General features: G+C 43.7%; 1 protein-coding gene across 1 annotated transcript; it reads right to left on the bottom strand.

The window, feature by feature from the left end:
- Positions 1-1,132: 1,132 nt before the first annotated feature.
- Positions 1,133-19,917, bottom strand: slc38a8a (solute carrier family 38 member 8a). The gene is made up of 7 exons (XM_040132203.1): positions 19,601-19,917; positions 14,543-14,741; positions 13,807-13,963; positions 12,721-12,825; positions 11,358-11,415; positions 2,672-2,786; positions 1,133-1,302 (listed from the first exon to the last, which is right to left on the bottom strand). The coding sequence occupies exons 1-7, from the start codon at positions 19,802-19,804 to the stop codon at positions 1,133-1,135; spliced, it is 1,008 nt and encodes a 335-aa protein (XP_039988137.1). The 5' UTR covers positions 19,805-19,917.
- Positions 19,918-21,347: the final 1,430 nt, after the last annotated feature.

Raw genomic sequence — 21,347 nt, 5'->3', positions numbered from 1 at the left:
GTCGTGCACCAGGAGGAACCCAGGACCCACTGCACCAGCGTAGGGTCTGACAATGGGTCCAAGGATTTCATCCCGATACCTAATGGCAATCAGGGTGCCGTTGTCTAGCCTGTAAAGGTCTGTGCCTCCATGGATATGCCTCCCCAGACCATCACTGACCCACCACCAAACCAGTCATGCTGAACAATATTAAAAGGCAGCATAACATTCTCCACGGCTTCTCCAGACCCTTTCAAGTCTGTCACATGTGATCAGGGTGAACCTGCTCTCATCTGTGAAAAGCACAGGGCGCCATTGGCGGACCTGCCAATTCTGGTGTTCTATGGCAAATGCCAATCGAGCTCCACGGTGCCGGGCAGTGAGCACAGGGCCCACTGGAGGACGAGGGGGCCCTCAGGCGACCCTCATGAAGTCTGTTTCTGATTGTCTGATCAGAGACATTCACACCAGTGGCCTGCTGGAGTTCATTTTGTAGGGCTCTGGCAGTGATCATCCTGTTCCTCCTTGCACAAAGGAGGAGATACCGGTCCTGCTGATGGGTTAAGGACCTTCTACTGCCCTGTCCAGCTCTCCTAGAGTAACTGCCTGTCTCCTGGAATCTCCGAGGAGACACAGCAAACCTTCTGGCAATGGCACGTATTGACGTGCCATCCTGGAGGAGTAGGACTGCCTGTGCGACCTCTGTAGGGTTCAGGTATCGCTTCATGCTACCAGTAGTGACACTGACCCTAGCCAAATGCAAAACTAGTGAAAAACAGTCAGAAAAGATGAGGAGGGCAAAAATGTCAGTGGCCTCCACCAGGAAAACCATTCCTATTTTGGGGGTCGTCTCATTGTTGCCCCTCTAGTGCACCTGTTAATTTCATTAACACCAAAGCAGCTGAAACTGATTAACAACCCCCTCTGCTACTTAACTGACCATATCAATATCCCAGAAGTTTAACTGACTTGATGCAATACTCTGATTAAAAAGTGTTTCTTCAATTTTTTGTGCAGTGTACTTATCATATGGACTACTTTATTTAAATTTTATTTTAAAATTTCAGATAACCCTGGATAATTTAACTGAAGTGAAATAGTAAGAGCAAGATTAATGAGTCTTTTTGTAAGATTACACTGAAGTGATCTAACGTCAGTAATGCCGTGTCGCTGACCTGCCCAGCAGCAGAATGATGGGATAGATGGTGATGATGGAGACTCCAAACAGCAGCCTGGCGATGAGCATCAGAATGTCATCGCCAGTGTACGACATCAAAATGTCGGCCCTTACATCCTTTCCAAATGTCAGGTACCCATAAACCCCTGCAACAGCGAAAGAAGGGGGATGTTTCCTGCAGGAACAACTACAGTGTATCTGAAACAGAATGCTAAGTCCGACATTTTCAGTCACAAACAATGGACAAGGGGAGGGTGGGTATACTAATTAGGTAAAATAGATTTTGTATTGTGAAGCAGTATGCCTAAAACATGTAAAATTTGATTTAAAAACACCATTATTAAATGTGACGTGTGCATAGTAAATGAATGAATGAATGGGGTTTTTATAATTGTTTTGTGCATACAACTATGACCAGCCTCCATAGGTTAACAAGACACAAAACATTCACGAGCCAGATCCAGAATACAGGATCAACTCAAACTACTTTCACAAGCAATTCTTCAAATCTTCATTGTCTACCAAAAAAAAATCATAAATCAGTGACAAAACATACTGTATAATACAGAAGAAAAAAAAAAGTTATCAAACTTAAAAACACCTTAAATTTAAACAACCATTCCAATTTTTGATCATCTGTACACCAGAATATATCAGGGTTTTGTCAAGCCATTTCTTGGCAGTAAAAAAGAAAATTCACTCTATTTTTCCGAAACACAGCTTCACACAGCTCACATCTGTTTTCTCCTCAATATTTCAATATCTTTCACCCTCAATGGCCAGAGGAAGAACACCAGTTCTTAGCTGTGACACTAAAGCTGTTTGGCTTCTAGATAAGCTAAATGTAACCTAATACTCTGGGCCAAACTTTTGTTTTATGTACATATACAGTATGTCCTTCATTTGTTTTTGTTTTTTTAAATGCAGTTAACATGACTTCACAAATTATTCTTCCAGAAATTCAGAATATCCATTCCCTCAAAGACTGAGTAAAGCTTTGTCCATAGAAGTGTGTTTTACTCCACATAAACACCTTCTAATTTTATCTATCCGCCAACATTTTATTTAGACAACTCCACAGTCAGATTATGTCACATTTCTGTTGTACTGACCCTGATACCCAGGCAATGTCTCCTTGAATGACCTGTAAAGGAGCAAATTTATAAGCCCCCAAAAATCATCATATCTCTCTATTACGTATAGCGTCTGCAATTCTAGCGCCAATTCCCCTCATTCAGACCTCTTTGCATTGTATCAAAGCTGCCTGGATACATACCCACTTTTTATTCCTTTCTGGGGCCTGTTTCATAAAGTTGAACTTACCGGCATTGAGTACATTCAAACGAAAAAGGTTGAGTTCTTAGTTACAAGCCACAACAAGCAACAAGAATAGCATAATGAGAATAATAACTTGTCATCCAATGGTTTGATAGAAGCTCTGTTTTAAACCCATAACGAGGGTCGTGCAAAACAGATTTGGAGGTAAATTAAGAAGGAAGCAGAACCCTTTCAGACCTGTGAGTGAGTAAATGACGAGACAGAAGATCATGGAGACCACAGAGATGAAGACCCAGTGAGAGAGTCGCTGGTTCTGCATGCTGCTGTAGATGGCGATGGATGCCTCATGGCACTGCAACACACAAAGATGAGAAAGTAGAGCTGCCATTTGCCACCAGAGAATGCAGGTTTTTAAATCACCCCAGCAGCTTATTTCATGTAGTAGTTCCTCCTCTCTGGAGAAGTGTAATTTTAACTGTTAGTATTTGGTTGCAATGACAACCAGATTCAGACAAAATTACATATCCACTGACAAATAAAATAGGACATCAAACAGGGAGTAGATGTTGGTCAGAGAGATTGTGTCTCTCTCTGGCCACCAACATTGGATTTTTTCTCATCTGTTTGGAAGTCACAGGGCAGGCTGTAGATCCAAAGGTCTTATTATCTCTGATCTCCCAGTCAGTATGATGAACTGAGATGATATAGGGAATTAAATGAAAGCTATGAGCTCTGAGCAGCACAATAGACAGAGTTAAACCATCTAAGAGGTCAGGATACAGACTCTTGTCCCCACTTGATCCTGGCTACCATTCCCGCCTTGCCTTCCTCCACTGCTCTCAGGAACTCATCAAGTTGCTTTTCAACCCTTTGCACTGCAATCACTCACCCTGAGGGAGTATGTCTGTGTGTGTTTGTGTGAGAGGACATGCATCAATCCTTTCGCACTTTCCCCTTTTATTAGATTCCACTAGCAGCCTTTCAAGGGTTACCTTGTCAACTTGGGAAGTTACACATCAGTCTGTCCTGCTTTAGATTGACAGAATGATCTTTCTCCCATACCCTTAACTGCTTTTAAATATGAAAAGCTCACTCTGCCGAGCTCCTGTGGAGCACAGCGGCCCCAGGCTGTGCCAACCTGCTGACCTTTACACTACACTTAAACACACACTGAGAAACCTCAGGTCCTAAGGATTATTGAGAATACCCACACTATATCAATTCAATGTCTACCTTATTAGCAACAAAGAAATATGCTACATCATGAGATTAAGCCAAATTCAAAAAATCGTTTTCTTATTCCCTTTAGTGGGGTCTTGCCATGTGGATAGGTTTGTTCCCTTTCAGTTGATTCACTCAATACAACACAGGGTTTGGAATATCACTACCTGAGTGGTCTAACTGAAGACATCTCTATTCACACCTTGAGGCAGACCTGACCTGTGATGGTGCGGTCATTCCTCAGTTCTTAAGATTTCACCTTGCTAAGAACATCTGAGTCGGGCTAGCTAGCTACAGCTAGTTCTGTTTCACCAATGCCTAAAAAACGAATTTTGAGTTTTTGTTTCATCCACAAGCTTTGTGTTTCAGAATGTGCACCAAGCCTAGGCAGCAAAAAAGAAGTCTTCTGTCCATCCCTGTTCTCAGGGATGTGGCTTCTCTTTGCATGCCAAGGACCAGATCAAAGCATTTCCTATCTGTTTGGGCATTGTCCACAGCAGGAGCGCGTTGACCGGCTTGGACATTCATGGTTTGTCAGACGATGACCAGGAGGCTTTGTCGTCGGGTCAGTATAATGCCGCTACTTCGTCCAAAGGCTCTAAAAAGGCTGGTTTTGTCAATTCTACACCTATAGAAGTGTCCCTGGTGACTTATCTGGACCCATCCCACAACCACAATGTGGACGGCCTGATGACCCTTCCATCGAAGCATTGCAGTTTCTTTGCTCCTCAGCTGGATAAGATTTACCGCACATAGGCAGGCACTGCTCATGCACTGAGCGCCATCACCATGCTCCAGACATATGAAGCGATGTGTCTAGCAGAGCTCGGGACACAGGACAGTCCACTAGTGCCTCATTCTTCACATGCCCTGCTTCCAGAAGAAATCTGAGCTGAGGAAGAAGCAGACAGAAAATTTGCGCCCTCAGCGAGCGCTTGGGTCTGCAGCACCTCCAAGACACTGCTCCCTCTCACCTGTTGCCACCAGAGAGGTGTCTGTCAAGTTCTTTTCAGGGGTCCAGCCCCAAAAGGCATTGCACTCCCCTAACACACACTCCTAAGCACAACCTCCCTAAGCACACAAATGCATTTTTGTTTAGGACCACCTCCTTTCAGAGTTCAGAGTGGCCCATTTCACTGATGCCTCACTCTACTTCAGTTGGGACGCAGGGTGGGTTTTCAGATGACTTTAAAGCTAGTAGGCATGACCACTGTAGCGCCACTGGACTCGGTCTCATCGGATGTGTGCATTGGTGCAGAGGAAGACCCCTCTCATTCCTCTGAGAGGGGTCTGAACATCGGCACAATGCAAGGTTCACATCAACAACCTGGAGCTGCTAGCAATCTTCTTATTTTTGAAGCACCTCCATCCGGTTCTGCAGGGCCAGCATGTTCTAATCAGGACAGACAATACAACTGGGGTTTCCTACATAAACAAGCAGGGAGGGAACCGCTCACTTCCCCTGTTTAACCCTCCCGCTGTCCACGGGTCATTGTGACCCGTGACACATGTCTCCTCGGTGACAGCATTCCCCGTGGGAAAAAAAATGACCTTCCTACACCAATCCCTAGCCCTCCCACTGTCCTCGGGTTTTTGTGCACACTACAGACATGTGGCTTTTTCTACACATTTTCATGTAAGCTATAGGCTACTACTAATACTGCCTTCGGTGCATGTTCAGACATGTGACCTTCTCATGTTGCAGCCATGACTGCGCCTGTCAATGATGACCAGGTTGTAGACCAAATTTTTCAGATGTCCAGCACGAATACCATGACTCCGAAGAGGAAGAGGTAGCAGCAGCAGGAGGAGGAAGCAGCAGCTAGCAGCAGCAGCAGGAGGAGGAAGCAGCAGCAGCAGGAGGAGGAAGCAGCAGCTAGCAGCAGCAGCAGGAAGCAGCAGCAGGAAGCAGCAGCTAGCGGCAGGAAGCAGCAGCAGCTAGCAGCAGGAGGAGGTAGCAGCAGGAAGCAGCAGCAGCTAGCAGCAGGAGGAGGTAGCAGCAGCAGCAGCTAGCAGCAGCTAGCAGCAGGAGGAGGTAGCAGCAGCAGCAGAGCAGCAGCAGCCAGCAGCAGGAGGAGGTAGCAGCAGCAGCAGCAGCTAGCAGCAGGAGGAGGTAGCAGCAGCAGCAGCTAGCAGCAGCTAGCAGCAGGAGGAGGTAGCAGCAGGTAGCAGCTAGCAGCAGCTAGCAGCAGGAGGAGGTAGCAACAGCAACAGCTAGCAGCAACAGCAACAGCTAGCAACAGGAGGAGGTAGCAACAGCAGCAACTAGCAACAACTAGCAACAGGAGGAGGTAGCAACAGCAGCAGCTAGCAACAGGAGGAGGAGGTAGCAACAGCAACAGCAGCAGCGAGCAGCAGGAGGAGGTAGCAGCAGCAGCAGCTAGCAGCAGCTAGCAGCAGGAGGAGGAGGTAGCAGCAGCAGCAGCAGCTAGCAGCAGCTAGCAGCAGGAGGAGGTAGCAGCAGCAGCAGCTAGCAGCAGCTAGCAGCAGCTAGCAGCAGGAGGAGGTAGCAGCAGCAGCAGCAGCAGCTAGCAGCAGGAGGAGGTAGCAGCAGCAGCAGCTAGCAGCAGCAGGAGGTAGCAGCAGCAGCAGCAGCTAGCAGCAGCAGGAGGTAGCAGCAGCAGCAGCAGCAGCTAGCAGCAACAGCAACAGGAGGAGTAGCAGCAGCAGCAGCAGCAGCAGCAACCAAGGTAGCAACAGCAACAGCAGCAACAGGAGGAGGTAGCAACAGCAGCAGCAGCAGCAGCAACAGCAGCAGCAGGAGGAGGTAGCAGCAGCAGCAGCAGCAGCAGCAGCAGGAGGTAGCAGCAGCAGCAGCAGCAGCTAGCAGCAGCAGGAGGTAGCAGCAGCAGCAGCAGCAGCAGCAGGAGGTAGCAGCAGCAGCAGCAGCAGCAACAGCAGCAACAGCAGCAACAGGAGTAGCAACAGCAGCAGCAGCAGGAGGTAGCAGCAGCAGCAGCAGCAGCAGCAGCAGCAGCAGCAGCAGCAGCAGGAGGTAGCAGCAGCAGCAGCAGCAGCAGCAGCAGCAGCAGCAGCTAGCAGCAGCAGCAGCAGCAGCTAGCAGCAGCAGCAGCAGGTAGCAGCAGCAGCAGCAGGTAGCAGCAGCAGCAGCAGCAGGTAGCAGCAGCAGCAGCAACAGCAACAGCAACAGGTAGCAACAGGTAGCAGCAGCTAGCAGCAGCAGCAGGTAGCATCAGCAGCAGGTAGCAGCAGCAGGAGGAGGAAGCAGCAGGTAGCAGGAGGAGGAAGCAGCAGGTAGCAGGAAGCAGCAGGTAGCAGGAAGCAGCAGGTAGCAGGAGGCAGCAGGTAGCAGGAAGCAGCAGGAAGCAGCAGGTAGCAGCAGGAGGAGGAGGTAGCAGCAGGTAGCAGCAGGTAGCAGCAGGTAGCAGCAGGTAGCAACAACAGGTAGCAGCAGCAGCAGCAGGTAGCAGCAGGAGGAGGCAGCAGCAGCAGCAGGAGGAGGTAGCAGCAGGAGGAGGAGGTAGCAGCAGGTAGCAGCAGCAGGAGGAGGTAGCAGCAGGTAGCAGCAGCAGGTAGCAGCAGCAGGTAGCAGCAGCAGGAGGTAGCAGCAGGTAGCAGCAGGAGGAGGTAGCAGCAGGTAGCAGCAGCAGGAGGTAGCAGCAGGTAGCAGCAGCAGGTAGCAGCAGCAGGAGGAGGTAGCAGCAGGTAGCAGCAGCAGGTAGCAACAACAGGAGGAGGAGGTAGCAGCAGGTAGCAGCAGCAGGAGGTAGCGGTAGCAGCAGGTAGCAGCAGCAGGAGGTAGCGGTAGCAGCAGGTAGCAGCAGGTGGAGGTAGCAGCAGGAGGAGGTAGCAGCAGGTAGCAGGAAGCAGCAGGTAGCAGCAGGAGGAGGAGGTAGCAGCAGGTAGCAGCAGGTAGCAGCAGCAGGAGGTAGCGGTAGCAGCAGGTAGCAGCAGGTGGAGGTAGCAGCAGGAGGAGGTAGCAGCAGGTAGCAGGAGGAGGAGGAGGTAGCAGCAGGTAGCAGCAGGTAGCAGGAGGAGGAGGAGGTAGCAGCAGGTAGCAGCAGGTAGCAGGAGGAGGAGGAGGTAGCAGCAGGTAGCAGCAGGTAGCAGGAGGAGGAGGAGGTAGCAGCAGGTAGCAGGAAGCAGCACCAGCAGAAGAAGAAGAAGAAGAAGAAATCCCTCAATCTAAAAAACAGACTTTCATATATAAAAAAAAAGGAAAATCAAATGGTCCTCAGCATCATATGATAAACAAAAGGGCAGAACAGCAAAATGGAATGTGCCTACGATGACACCGGGACCCACAGGATATGCAGACATCGTCTCAACATTCTACCTGTTCATCACACCAGCAATAGAAAAAAAATCATCCTGGAGATGACAAATCTGGAGGGGTGTCGCAAATATGGAGACAGCTGGAAAACCATGGAGGAGACTGACCTGCGTAACTACATGGGGCTGCTAATCTTAGCAGGTGTATAAAGGTCCCGAGGTGAGGCAGCAGCTAGTCTATGGGATGCAGAAAGCGGAAGGGCGATTTTCCGCACCACAGTTCCACTCAAACTCTTTCACACTTACTCAAGACTGTCACATGCAACAATTTCTTCACTTGTAATGAACTCAAAGAGCAGCTCCTGAAGAGGCAGATCACCATGGTTGGCAAAGTTCGAAAGAAAACAAGCCTGAGCTCCCACCTGCACTGCTTGCATCAAAGGCGAGAGAGGTTTTCTCATCAAAGTTTGCCTTCACGCCCATCGCCACTCTAGTGTCCTACCTCCCAAAGAAAAACAAGAACGTGGTACTCCTGAGCACACTGCACACGGAGGCTGACATTAGCGATCGCCAGGAAAGGAAGCCGGCCATCATCCTAGACTACAGCTGCCACAAAGGAGGTGTGGACAACCTAGATAAAGTGATTGGAACGTACAGCTGCAGAAGGATGAGCGCCCGCTGGCCCCTGGTCATCCTCCACAACATCAGTGATGTGTCTTGCTACAATGCCTTTGTGATAAGGAGAGAGATCAACCCTAGCTGGATCCCTGGACAGCGGAACAAGAGGAGGGTGTTCCTGGGGCAGCTAGGGAAGGCACTTATGACTCCATTCATCAAAAGAAGGGAGCATCTTCCCCGCACAGAATCTGCAGTAGTTGTGAAAGCAGTTCAAAGTGTTAGATCACGTGATCCACCTGAGGCCCCACCCACTGGCCCACCCAATGCCCCACCCGGGCCAAGTAAGAGGAAGAGGTGTGAAATCTGCCCACCAAAGAAGGACGGTAAAACGCATACTGTGTGCTGCAGGTGTAAGAAATATATCTGCAAAGGCTGTACACTTGCATACTGCCCTACATGTGCTTATCGGGACTTTAGTGAAGGCGGCACATTTTCAACAGGAGGACATGGTGTGTGTACAGAATATGAGGACAATGGGAGGGTTAAACTGTCTTGCTCTCTTTTGCTGGGGGGGTCCTCTTGTGAGAGCGGAGGTTGCATCCATTGGTGGTAGCTCAAACATTGAATTGTTTCGGCAGGGCAGAAGTTGACCTCTTTGCCTCCAGGGCAAATACCCATGGCCCACTGTTATTCTCAATAATGGACCCCAACGCACCTCTTGGAATGGATGCACTGGTACACTGATGTCCCAACACACTCCTGTATGCATTTTCTCCATTGGAAATGACACTGCCAGTTCTGGAGAGCGTGCATCGGCAACGTCTGTCCCTGATACTGGTGGCCCCTATGCTATGCCGAGTCAATCGGTCTGGTGGCAGCGAGTCCCTGCCAACTTCCTCTCCGCAGGGACCTCCTCTCACAAGCAGGAGGAGAAGTTATTTGTTCACACCCAGAACTGTGGCAACTGCATGCCTGTCTTTTGAGTGCTCCAATTTAGTGGCCATGCCTAGTGTGGTGGCAACGATCCAGAGTGTGAGGGCATCATCCACTAGAGGCCTATATGCCTAAAAATGGTGGGCATTTTGACTTTTCTTCAGGAGCTGCTGGATAAGGGTCTCTCCTTTTCTTTGATTAAGAAAGGAGAGACACTGGGCGCTCACCCTCACGCCTTTTTTTTTTTTTTTTTTTTAAAGGGGGTCCACCGGTTGAGGCCCGTGGTTAAATCCAGCGTCCTTTCACAGGATTTGGCTTTGGTGCTTGAGGCTCAATGTAGTCCCAAAATTTCTTTCATACAAGGCTCCAAGGTTACATTATGCCCAAATGCGGTGCATTTGTCTAAAATGATCCCTAAAGCCTTTAGTTGTATGGCTTTTCAGCTATTGAGCTTTTGTCCCCCTCCTTTTGCATCTGAGGAGCAGAAGAGGTGCATTCCCTGTGCCGTGTGCATGTGCTTCACACCTACATAGACTGCACTCTAAAACAGTTGCTTTCTCATTGGACTGTGCCCGATATCTGTCGCATACAACAGCAGAAGCTTTCAATTGCCTCATGGTGTGAGGGCACATTCGACAAGGGGCACGGCAGCGTCATGGGCATTGTTTAAAAGGGTATCTGTGAGTGATATCTGTGCTGCAGCCAGTTGGTCATCATCGCACACTTCTGTTTGTTTTTACTATTTGGAGGAGACAGCCCCTCCAGTGGCTCATGCTGTCCTTCTTGCTGGGTCTATGATGCACTAGAGTACTGGAGGTTTGACTCAAATTTGGTTGCTGCTCTGCAACGTGTGAATACATGTCCCATACTTTATGTAATGTATCGAGTAAATCAACTGAAAGGGAACAAACTGTTATTACTATAACTTCTGTTCCCTGAAGTAGAGGAACAAGGTACATAATTTGATTGCCCCACTGCACAGCTTGGGTTGGTGAAAAGCAGCTCTCGAACTGAGGGATGACCATAATGACGGATGTATGTGTGTGCAGGTAGGGCCTCACACCACTTATCATAGAAGCTATTTCATCTGGAAAAAGTAGTTCCACTGGAAATTTAAACTCCAAAGCGAGGTCTAGACTATCCAGAGCAAAGCATATGCATCATAACATCAGATACACATCTTTATAATGTTCTGCACTCGAACGGTCTGCAGTTGACTGAAGTTACCTATTAGAATTCATACTTTAAAGTCTATAAGCGCAACAGACCATTTGAAATATAGTACCACTAAAGGTCCGCCAGAGGGTTTTCTTAAAAGTCACTGTCAGCTTGATCTATTTGGGTATGCAATAGAACTATCAGTAATGTAAGCTAATAAATAAAAATGAAGAACACCACCAAAGCATCTGAGAAGCACTATGTTGGAGTATTTTGGCTTCTTCGCCATAGATGATAAAAATACCAAAAAAGACAGGGCTGTTTTCCTGACTTTGTGACTTCAATGAAATCTGAGCAATCACCTGCAATCACTATATGGGTTGCGTTCAAATTAACCCCAACAAACCACGTGTTAGTACAAATTCATTTGACATTGACTTTTTAAAATAGTGACAGCACATCCACACATGAAATTCCATTACCCCGATTAATTTGGAGTGGAGGCGAAAATCTCAGAGATGGATATCTCAAAACCTAAGGACTAAGAGGCGATTGAGAAAATATGCTTTTTTGTAACTGGAGTGAACTGACCCCTGCATGTGTTTGCAATTTTGCAGCCATGACTAAACCATTTCTCTCTCCTGAAGTACATAAACCCTCCCAAACACAACTGCACTCTGTGGCCTCCATCCTTACCAAGGCATGGCAACACATGTCTGGAATGGTCCTACATTTAAAAATTTCAAATTGTTGCACTCACTTGGAAACCAAAGCAGATGGTCGGGATGACACTGAACATAGAGGCCCAAGAGCTGATCCTGCACACAGACAGGAGGAAACACACAGGACAGTCATTTTCCAAAGTTCACAAATGCCACAAGAAGAAGAAGAAATAAGCTATTATTAGGGCACCATTCATAATGCCGGGTCATTTAGAGACACTTTACCAAAATGTTCATCTGTCAATCACAGGCTGACAAGAGCAACTGAGGTAAGTGAGGCAGACAGAGTGTCATAACAGTGACACAGGCGTTCAAGGAGAGGAGGGAGCAGAATGGTTGGATCAACTTTTTCTGTTCCCCAGCCTGGATTCATAGCAGATTTACGGATAAGACTCATGACATCCATATTTCCTGGAAGCCACCTCATAACATGGAGTAGCTCTGTTGATTTAGTAGATTTATCACATCGAAAAGATGGCCTAGAAGACATAACACTTTTTAAGAAAAGACACAAAGACCTATGGTTTAGCATTTTGTTATATTTTCCATGATTTTTTCCTCTTTCTTAACTTCCACCCAAACAACTGAGGTGTGAAGGCAGTTGATATACCCAGAGTGCTAAACATATATTCACAGTAAAATTGATTCAGTATGAGCACATCCATCTTATATACAACAGAAAAGCTTCTTTGTACTAGCCAGAACAGGGTCGGTGAGTCTTTTACAGGTACAGAATCTGCTGTCACCAGGATGAACCTAAAAAAATTTAAAGGAATAACTTGATATTTTGAGAAATACCCCAAAAAAATTCCTTTTTTTTCCTAAAAATTAGATGAGAATATTGGTCCATTGTAGGGCCATTGATTATTTTCTCGATAATGTATTAATTGTTTGGTCTATAAAATCTTTGTTCGACCAACAATAACACAAAATCTAGATGATATTCAACTTGCAATAACAAAACAGAACAGCAGCAAATTGTCCAAATCTTTGGACAAAGCCTGGCCAGCTGTTTCCTCTTGTTATGCTCAGCTAACCATCTCCTGCCTGTAGCTTCACACTGGTATCAATCATTTCATCTAAATCTCTGCAAGAAAGCAAATAAGCATATTTCCCAAAATATCAGACTATCCCTTTAAAATAATACTGCTAACATTACGACAACACAGTTGAAGAAAACACAGAGCTGAAGGACTGAAAACAAGCAAGTTAACAAAAACACTGATTGTTCATTGCACTCTTGATGGAGCCAATCCACAGTCAGACACAACTACTCTCTAGACCAATTTTGAGTTCACTAGCCATTGTGACCGGTGGAGCAAAAGGATTGTTTGAAGCCGTGGATCCCATCATTTGTCCCCCCTCCCACAAACACACACACACAAACACACATCTGCCTACCCACTGCTGTAGAGAGGTGTGATGTGAACCAGAACAGAAGGCATGATGTGGTATTTGATGATGATAGCTATAGTCAGGTAGGTCGCAGCCAGAGTACCCAGAACACTGTGAGAGGACAGAGACAAAACGCCTGCTTCAGACAGAAATCAGACAAACACTGGAACTTTTAAGTCACAGTGCAATGGATGAGTGGATTAAAAAACTGACCACAGGCACCAGTGCCTCAAGTAGAGTCACATCTATAGTTCATCCATACACAGAACATGCATGTTTTTTACTTGAGTAAACATATGCAATCAGTGTGTCCTATACATGTGGATGAAAAAAGGCTAGTATCCTCAAAAAGGAATAGCAAAGACAGTGAGAAAAAAACGGAGCAGAATGAACAACATACTGACCATTTTGCTACATATAGCAAAAGCTTTACCATTACTGAGGGAAAAAAGGTTAAGTCTGTCCTGAGAATGCTGCTTGAGAAAAGGTCTTGGGGTCAGTAAAACCAAAAGGTATTAATACCATATAGGAAGTTACAGTTATCTTTGGAAATGTGATGGTAATCTATCTAGTTATGAGGTACCACATTTGTAAATTTTACATTTTGGGCTGTAAGTGGCACCAGAGGAATCCTCATGGGAGTTTTCAAAATGGAAAGGTTTCATCTTTTGGGGAGAATGAATGTTTTCAGTAAATTTGGTAAGAATCTGCAAATTAGGTTTTTTTTAAATTTTTGTTTATTAAGGGAAATGTTGGCTTGATTGTGGCACTGATGTAAGGGGGTCAGCAAAATCATAAATGATCATCTGCAAAATTGGCCAGTAGCTGTCAAATATCTTGTTCTGGACGCAAGAATTGAACCAACCAAACACAGCTTAATCTAAAAATCAAAAAATAAAACTGAGCATTTGTAAGTGAAAACACTACTAAATCCACACAAAATTTTGAAAAACCTATATTTAATATAAGTACCAAAACTCCAAAATGATAAAAATTGGTGTGAACATAAATATAGTGTGCTATTATGTCCTGGTGCTAAATTGCACGTGTGTAGACATACATTCTAACTGCATGCAACATGCAACACCTGACCTAATGTATTTCTGAATGCTGATTTCTTTGGGGATGGACAGTGGCAGGATGAGGAGAATGCAGAGCAGCACCAGGGCAAATCGCTGGTCTGTGTAGAAGTGGTACGGCATCTCTGACTCCGGCAAACCTGTTACCAGCTCATACAGGGAGCCGCACACTGAAAGACACACAAACACACAAACACACACACACACACACACATAAAATGCAAGCTCATAAATTAAAATTTAGTAGAGGAAGCAAATAAAATGCAGAGTAATCAGTGTTTTAATGCAAACTGTATCTGTCCCATATATAACATGAAGAGTCTACTTCTCTTATTTTCTTATAACTTAACTGTGATGTCAACAGAAATAAAGCCACCTGCCTCAGACCACGTTCATATTTAGTTCTTAATCTGTAAACCAAATATCAGACACTATTTCACCACAATCTGAACTATCAGATACTGCATTCAATATGACAAACCAGAGACACAAATCTGCCCCTGAGAGCAGAAAAACAGCCAAGCAAGGTCACAGGAGAGATCGTAGTCGACCAGATTTTAATTCAGAGAGAAACGGCCAAATGGGGCTGTAACAAAACAACACCATGTATTCCACTACAGATCAGTTCAAACTCAAAGGATTATTTACAAAATCCAATTTGTATGAAGAAGCTAAGGACGATCTGACAAAAGAGTAGAAATCAGTATTTAGTGCCGAGGCCTGCGTGCTCATCTGATTCAGTAACTCACACTTCTCCAGCTGGTCATCCACTATGACCAGAAAGGCCACAGAGATCATGAAAAGGTTGAAGACAAAGCAGATCTCACACAGCTGACCGATGGCCGGCCCGCACACCTCCTTCACCACCGCCTGGTAGGTGCACTGGCCACTGATGGATGAGGAGTAGCCCAGGATGATCAGACCGCTGACGAGGAACACGAGGGAGACCTGAGTGGATGAAGGAAAGCAAAAGAATGGAGCTCACAGATACAGATGATTCAGTTTGAGGTAGGGCTTCATATGTATGCAACCACTGAAGCTTTGACCATATACCTTTAAAGTATAACTTTGCCTCAGTATATTTTTAAAAGCTTCAATTTGTGTCAGTCCAAATGAAATAACACTGCTTTGTTCATCAATAAACAACAATTTAATTTTTTGAGAAATTATTTTTAGATCTGTTATGGTTATTCAGAAGATGATGATCAGCTGTGACAGATGTAGAGGATGGATAAGTTACCTTAGCATGAAACATGTGGGAAATGTGTGTGAAACAGGGCATCGGTATAGTCTTTGACCTCACATTCGACTCGGCAGTTTTACTTGTTTTTTGTTTGTTAAAAGTGAAAATAAATCAGCTGAAATGAGGGAAACAGTAACTGTGGAATTGTTATTTGGACTGTTTCATGTGTGAGTAAAGAAGTGGAGCCCGAGAAGTTGGCTGAGTTCAAAATAAGTGTAAAAGAACAGGCCACTACAAAGTCAAAGACTCCAGTTCCGCTGGAATTGCAGCTCTGTAATAATAATAATGACAAGAACAAGATTAAGAATATCCTAAAGCGTCTTTACGTGGGAATTTTATGTTATTATAGCATCTACCAAATCATCTTGATGACTCAAATTTGTTTGTAGAAAAATGCAGTGGCTCTGGCAAGTGGCTGCATTGTTTGATCGAGTATGTCTAAACACACGTTCCTAGGGCATTCCATTGTAACGTGAACACTGTATTTCTACTGTTTACCTCACGATCATTGTGATGAAAGGTAAAATAGTTGCTGGCGTCATAACTTTCCAGAGTTGTAAAATCCTGTCTATGGTTATTACAAACTATTGTACAGTATTTATGTATCTTTTAAGCCTTTAAACACATGAATCTGTTACTCCAACTGGACTGCCTGCATTACATTTCTGTCTCAAGAAGCCCCATGCTTTTTTCAGTCTGAATCACCACTTAGAGTCTACAGCCACGCCACCGATTCTCTGACGCTGTATTTAGACCCAGTTTAGCAGGTATAATGTTTACCATGATAACCATCTTATTTTAGTATGTTAACATGCTAACATTTGCTGATTAGCACTAAACACAAAAAACTAATGTGAATGTCATTAGTTTTGCAAGTATTTGGTCATAAACCTAAGAATTGGACAAATTCAACTTTTGACCCGATGGCAGCCTTCAAATGAAAAGTCAGGGGATCACAAAAGCTATTACAATTCATCCTGAGGGAAACATGAATATCTGTTTCAGAATTTGTGCCAATCCATCCAATAGTCACTGAAATTTTTGTCTGGACCAAATTAGTGGACTGACCGATAGACTGACCCTGCCATTGCCAAACATTACCTGAGATTGTTCCTTGACACAAAATAATCGTTTTATTCTAAAAATTTAGAAAAGTTAAGTTATTGCTTTCCCTGCTTGTATGTAGACAACACTAAACATTTGAGAATTATTTCTTCTCTTGTTAAATTACATTTTTACATTACATTAAAAAAACATTTTAAAGCATTATTTTGATGTTAGCACACACAAATGACCACCTGGCCTGACCACTGGATGGTGTCAAAATTTTTAAAATCCTACACAAACCGTAGTGGCTTTAATGAAAACAGCTTTATTCATTCTAGACTTTTCTGCCTGGACAAATCTGGAAAACATCATAGTTTCCAGTTGTTCTGTAAAATTGCATTTTTCACAGTCCAGTCTGGTCTTCACATCTTTTTGTTATTCCTTATTTAAATTTCTGGTGTCAAGTTTCAACTAATGACACAAATGACACTAATACAATTATAGAATGGATGAATCATTTTGTGGCTATAAAGCAGTGTGACAAGCCTATTTAATGAAAAGTACTGTTGTGAATGAATCTGATGATAGTGACAAATGAGGCAAAGGAAAACAAAATTAAACCAAAAAGCAAATATTTATGTGTTTTGTGTACCCTTTTGTCACCACAATTAATTTCACTGGATGCTGGAGACCTAGGATAGAGAAGAGGGAATGGATACAGATGAACCGACAAGGATAATTTAACTAAATTATCCTGTTTTGGCTCGTATTTTGTATTTTCCACTGCTGTCATAAGATAATGTTAAAGGGACAAGGGTGGCCACCTTTGACTCTCCTGAACTTCCAGTCAAAACTTTCAAACCCTTTTTAACTTCTATCTAAGAGGCAATAATCTTCAAAGCCCAAGAAGTTTCCTCTGTATCCGTGCTATGTATCAGGATTAATGTCAGTGTCTTCTGGATTAATATGCTGATAAGGAGCAGTGATTTATTGTCCTCTAATGAAAAGAGTGGAAGATTAAGTGTTTCTTCAACAACGATAAAATCAGCAACAAAACCTAAACAAAGAGAAGGGAGAAAAACTGTACAAAGATTGCATCCTTCAGGGTTATAGATCCCTGCTAAACAACTACTGTGAAAGTTCAAAGTCTGGCATTTGTCATTGCATCATGGACATACAAATGACAGCAATTATGAAAATTAGGTCTACAGAGCATATGAGTGGAAAACAACTGGAGGTGACTTTGGAGGAGTGTAAAAGAACAAACTCAGACACAAACAGACAAAATTCAAAAAGTTACTGTCTAGTGTCTAGTCAGGTATTTAGGATCACTGCAGTATAATGGGGACATCTGGCCTAATTGGGATGTAAAGAAAAAAAAAACTGGCACCAGCAGGGATGCTCTGTCACTAATTTTTTTTTTGCAGATATTGATTAAAAATATGAATTAAAACTATGAATATGTAAGTGATGACCAGTGCAGGGGATCATTGCAGATCAAAAAATAGGAATAGTTTTGGAAGTGTTTTGTGTGTCTGTGTGGTGGAGGGTCTAAAAGCCAACATCCTATAACAATGTTTTCTCAATTATCTAATTTGTATTTTCATTATCAGTTAATCGAGATATTATATTTTTCAATTAATCATTCAATATAGAAATAAAATGATTCCAAAGCCAAAGAGATCCATCAAATTGCTTATGTTGTCTTAACAGTCCCAGATTCGACAGTATTCAATATAAAAGGGACACAAAACCGAGCCAATCAGCAATTCTTTTAGGATTTTATGAAATAAATAATTTAAAACAACTTAAACCTGCATTAAAAGTGGTTGCCCTTAATGACAATCCACATATAAAACCACAGGCATAAGGGTACATCTGCAGCTCTAAAAAGGTTTTAAGCCTCTTTAAGCTAACAGTAATGGTTTTACATTTATTGTATTTTTTAGTCCCACCGCTCTCATCCAACTAAACAGAGACAACTGTATCGACTAAAAAAGCTAATACATCTACCGCACTACCTGTCCATCATCAAACAGTAAACGGACAAAGTCAGCAACCAGCCAGTCAATGAGACATATTCCTCTCAAGACTTTGCAGAGACCGAAACGGATCTAAAAGTAGAGTGAATATTGTACTTAGATTTGCCAGGTTGGTAGAAACATCACACTAAATGAATGCTAATGTTGTCATATCTAATTATGCAACAGTTTGATAACGCATCAGCCATGTTAACTATTTATCCTGTGATATGTGGTGCCTGTGCATCTGTCAGGTTGTTTTGATATTTATCTAGTGTGCCTTGTGCCAAAAATGTAATCATGGAAGCTTTAAACAAGATATTAAAAAAAATCTCATTGGATTATGCTTTATAAGTATTGGTGGGGAAATAACTTTCTTCATTTCTAGACAAGCTAATTAATTTGTTTTAATTTCAAATTCATCTTTGGAATTGGACATGTGAATGAGTCCATGTGGGTGTCAAATCAAACAAGCTACAATCAACAGACTGTCCTACTTGACATTAAATGTGAAACAAAACAGTGGACACAGACACTTTCAAACACATTCAAGCCATATTTTGTCAAAAGTCTGCTGGAAGACAAATGATAAGCAAAGACACACTTGACACACTGCAGACACACTGAACTGAATACTTTTTAAACAGAACAGAATAGTCCAAAAAAAAAAAAAAAAAAATAGAACCCCACTATTTCTACTACTTGGTGCTTTATCCAAAAGGCAAAAATTGAAGTTAGAAAAGATGACAGCCAGGACAGGTTATGACAGCAAGAGACGAAAATAATGATTTGTATTTTCTATCCAACTCTTGGACAGTGGTTTTATCTGTAGTGTTTCACAAAAAGAAGTAAAACAGGAATACATGGTTTGCTTCTCTAATGGAGTACTTCTACTCCTCTCAGCCAGAACATACTCAAAAACATAAGTGAAAAGGTTCCCCAGCAGAATTTCCCCTCACCCACATTGGGGGGGGGGGGGGGCTGATGCTGGGATTTAGGGAGTCTGGGAACTTTATACACATGACTACAACAGAGATGGCTCAATCAAGTCAATTTCCAGGGTCAAAGTGATGGCCAACTGGGGTGTAAAGGCTAGGCACAATGAGTTCAGGGTTTCTCAGAAGGGGAAGAGACTGGCTGTTAAGTGTGAAATAAAAATACCCCTAAAAATGTAAGTATTACAGTGGTGACAGTGACAGACAGGAGAAAATACGTGAGCATCAGAAGAAAAGTCAGACTGATAAGGTTAAAGTGAATCTGAAATGTGCTGAGATCATGTCTAACATGGCCTCTCCTGTCAGGTGGAACAGATCGCAATCTCCTTAATTGATGTCAGTGGACCTCAACCCTCAATAAATAAGATATGTCTGCTACAAACAAAATCCAATATAAATTGATAGAAAAAAATATATACTTTTGAGAAATAACAGTTCTGCAGCATCAACTATCGTGTCTATGCCAAACCTCTAAAAATCTTAGAATCAAACAATGCCCACCAGCTCCACGGTGACTGCGCTGCGGATGCCCCCGGCTCTCTCGAAGGCCCAGGGGAAATTGAGGAGCCCGGCGCCCAGAGCAGATTTCAGCATGATGAAAATAGCCCCCATGGAGCCGAGCCGTGGCCCGGCGGCCACGTCTAGCGGGGGCTTGGCTGAGGCTGAAGCCAGCAGGCTGATGCTCTCTCTGGCTAACTCCTCCATGCTTCACGGCGGGACCCACTGACTCACACGGACCCAAACTACTCCCCGGGCAGGGTGCTGTGGTTTGTGAGCTGGGGCCGCTCGCTGAGAAGGTGAGCCAGAGGGAGGGGAGAGGGAGGGGAGGGGGAGGGGAGAGGGCTGCTACTGCCTTTAGGTACTGCTCGGAAACTAAACGGATCTCTCTAAAGATATGAATTTTCGCCTAACCACATGAAAACTTGTGTGACGTAGTAAAGAACTTTCAGTCCAGAAGTGGGAAGAAAAATTGAACCACCTCAGTAAGGTGCAATGGAGACCAGCATCATAATGAAAAAGAAAATAAGTATCGTTTTATGTAATCTATCAAAAACAAGATACATGCATAAAACTCTATGCTTTGAAAGTGCGTGAAAAGTGACTATGAAGACAACTATGAATGAATTTTTATAAAAATTAAAATGCTTAATTTACCATAACTAAACAAGAGTTGTCCATACCATAACAACATTGCGCTAATAACCTTTTCTTTCATCATCTTGTACCTTAATCATAATTTTCGAACAGTAGCTGAAGTCCGCTTTATTGAATACGGCTCCTCGGTTCCCAAACCACTCAGGATCAAAAAATGATTTGCTATCATTTTCAGTTTGACAGCTCCTTCGCCATTTCTTGTAATCATTAAGAATGAACCCAGTTGATAACTAAGTAAACACGTGTTGTCAGGGAACAAGTAATTTGTAGGGATTAATTTAAATAGTGAGGTATTTGTGTTTCTAAATGTGAAAGAAATTACAATAACGTCTTTACTGTATCACAACTCTTAATGAAATAGGGAACTGCAGTTGCCTATGGTCATTGCTGGTCAGTTTTTTGCAAACTTCTCCTCAGTAGCCGGTATATTTGAATTTCCTAAAAATCCTGAAATTGTGTGTGTGTGTGTGTGTGTGTGTGTGTGAGAGAGAGAGAGAGAGAGAGAGAGAGAGAGAGGGTTCCCTGGCTCACTCTCAAATCTGGTATGACAATAAATGAGGGAGAACAAAATGAGAGGAACAAGAATGGAAACGCTACAGGAATGGATGGAGCTGGATAAAACAGAAAGTACAGCTAAGATGAGGATGTATTAAGTACAATCGGACAAAAAATCTCAGTGTCACACTCAAGTACATAAAATAAAAAGATAGAGGTGTAATATGTAACATGAAGGATCCGAGGGGAAAAAGCAAATGATGACAAAAGGGTATAAGAAGACCATCAGAGAGTTGGGGTGGGGGTAAAGGTCTGTGTGGGGCCAGAATGTAATGCATCCAGGCTGTCCTAGCCATCACACGCAGTTAAGTCAGTGAAAGTCAGACATAAGGTAATCGGGAGCAAGGAATTAGGTAGTTCAGAGAGTCCCACAGGCACAAGGTTGTTTTTAAGGGTTTAGACTGATCAGCGATGAAACATCTCCTTACACTTAAGACTATGAAAACAAAGGGTTAAAAATGTTAGCTATATTTGACATGGAGCAGAGTAATGTGGAGTAGGTCAGGTAAGAAGGGTTTCATGCATGCATTGCTCATTT

The sequence above is a fragment of the Xiphias gladius genome, chromosome 8, assembly GCF_016859285.1.
Source record: "Xiphias gladius isolate SHS-SW01 ecotype Sanya breed wild chromosome 8, ASM1685928v1, whole genome shotgun sequence".
NCBI lineage: Eukaryota > Metazoa > Chordata > Actinopteri > Istiophoriformes > Xiphiidae > Xiphias > Xiphias gladius.
Note: the sequence above shows the minus strand (reverse complement) of the source record. Positions and strands in the feature narration are given on the sequence as shown.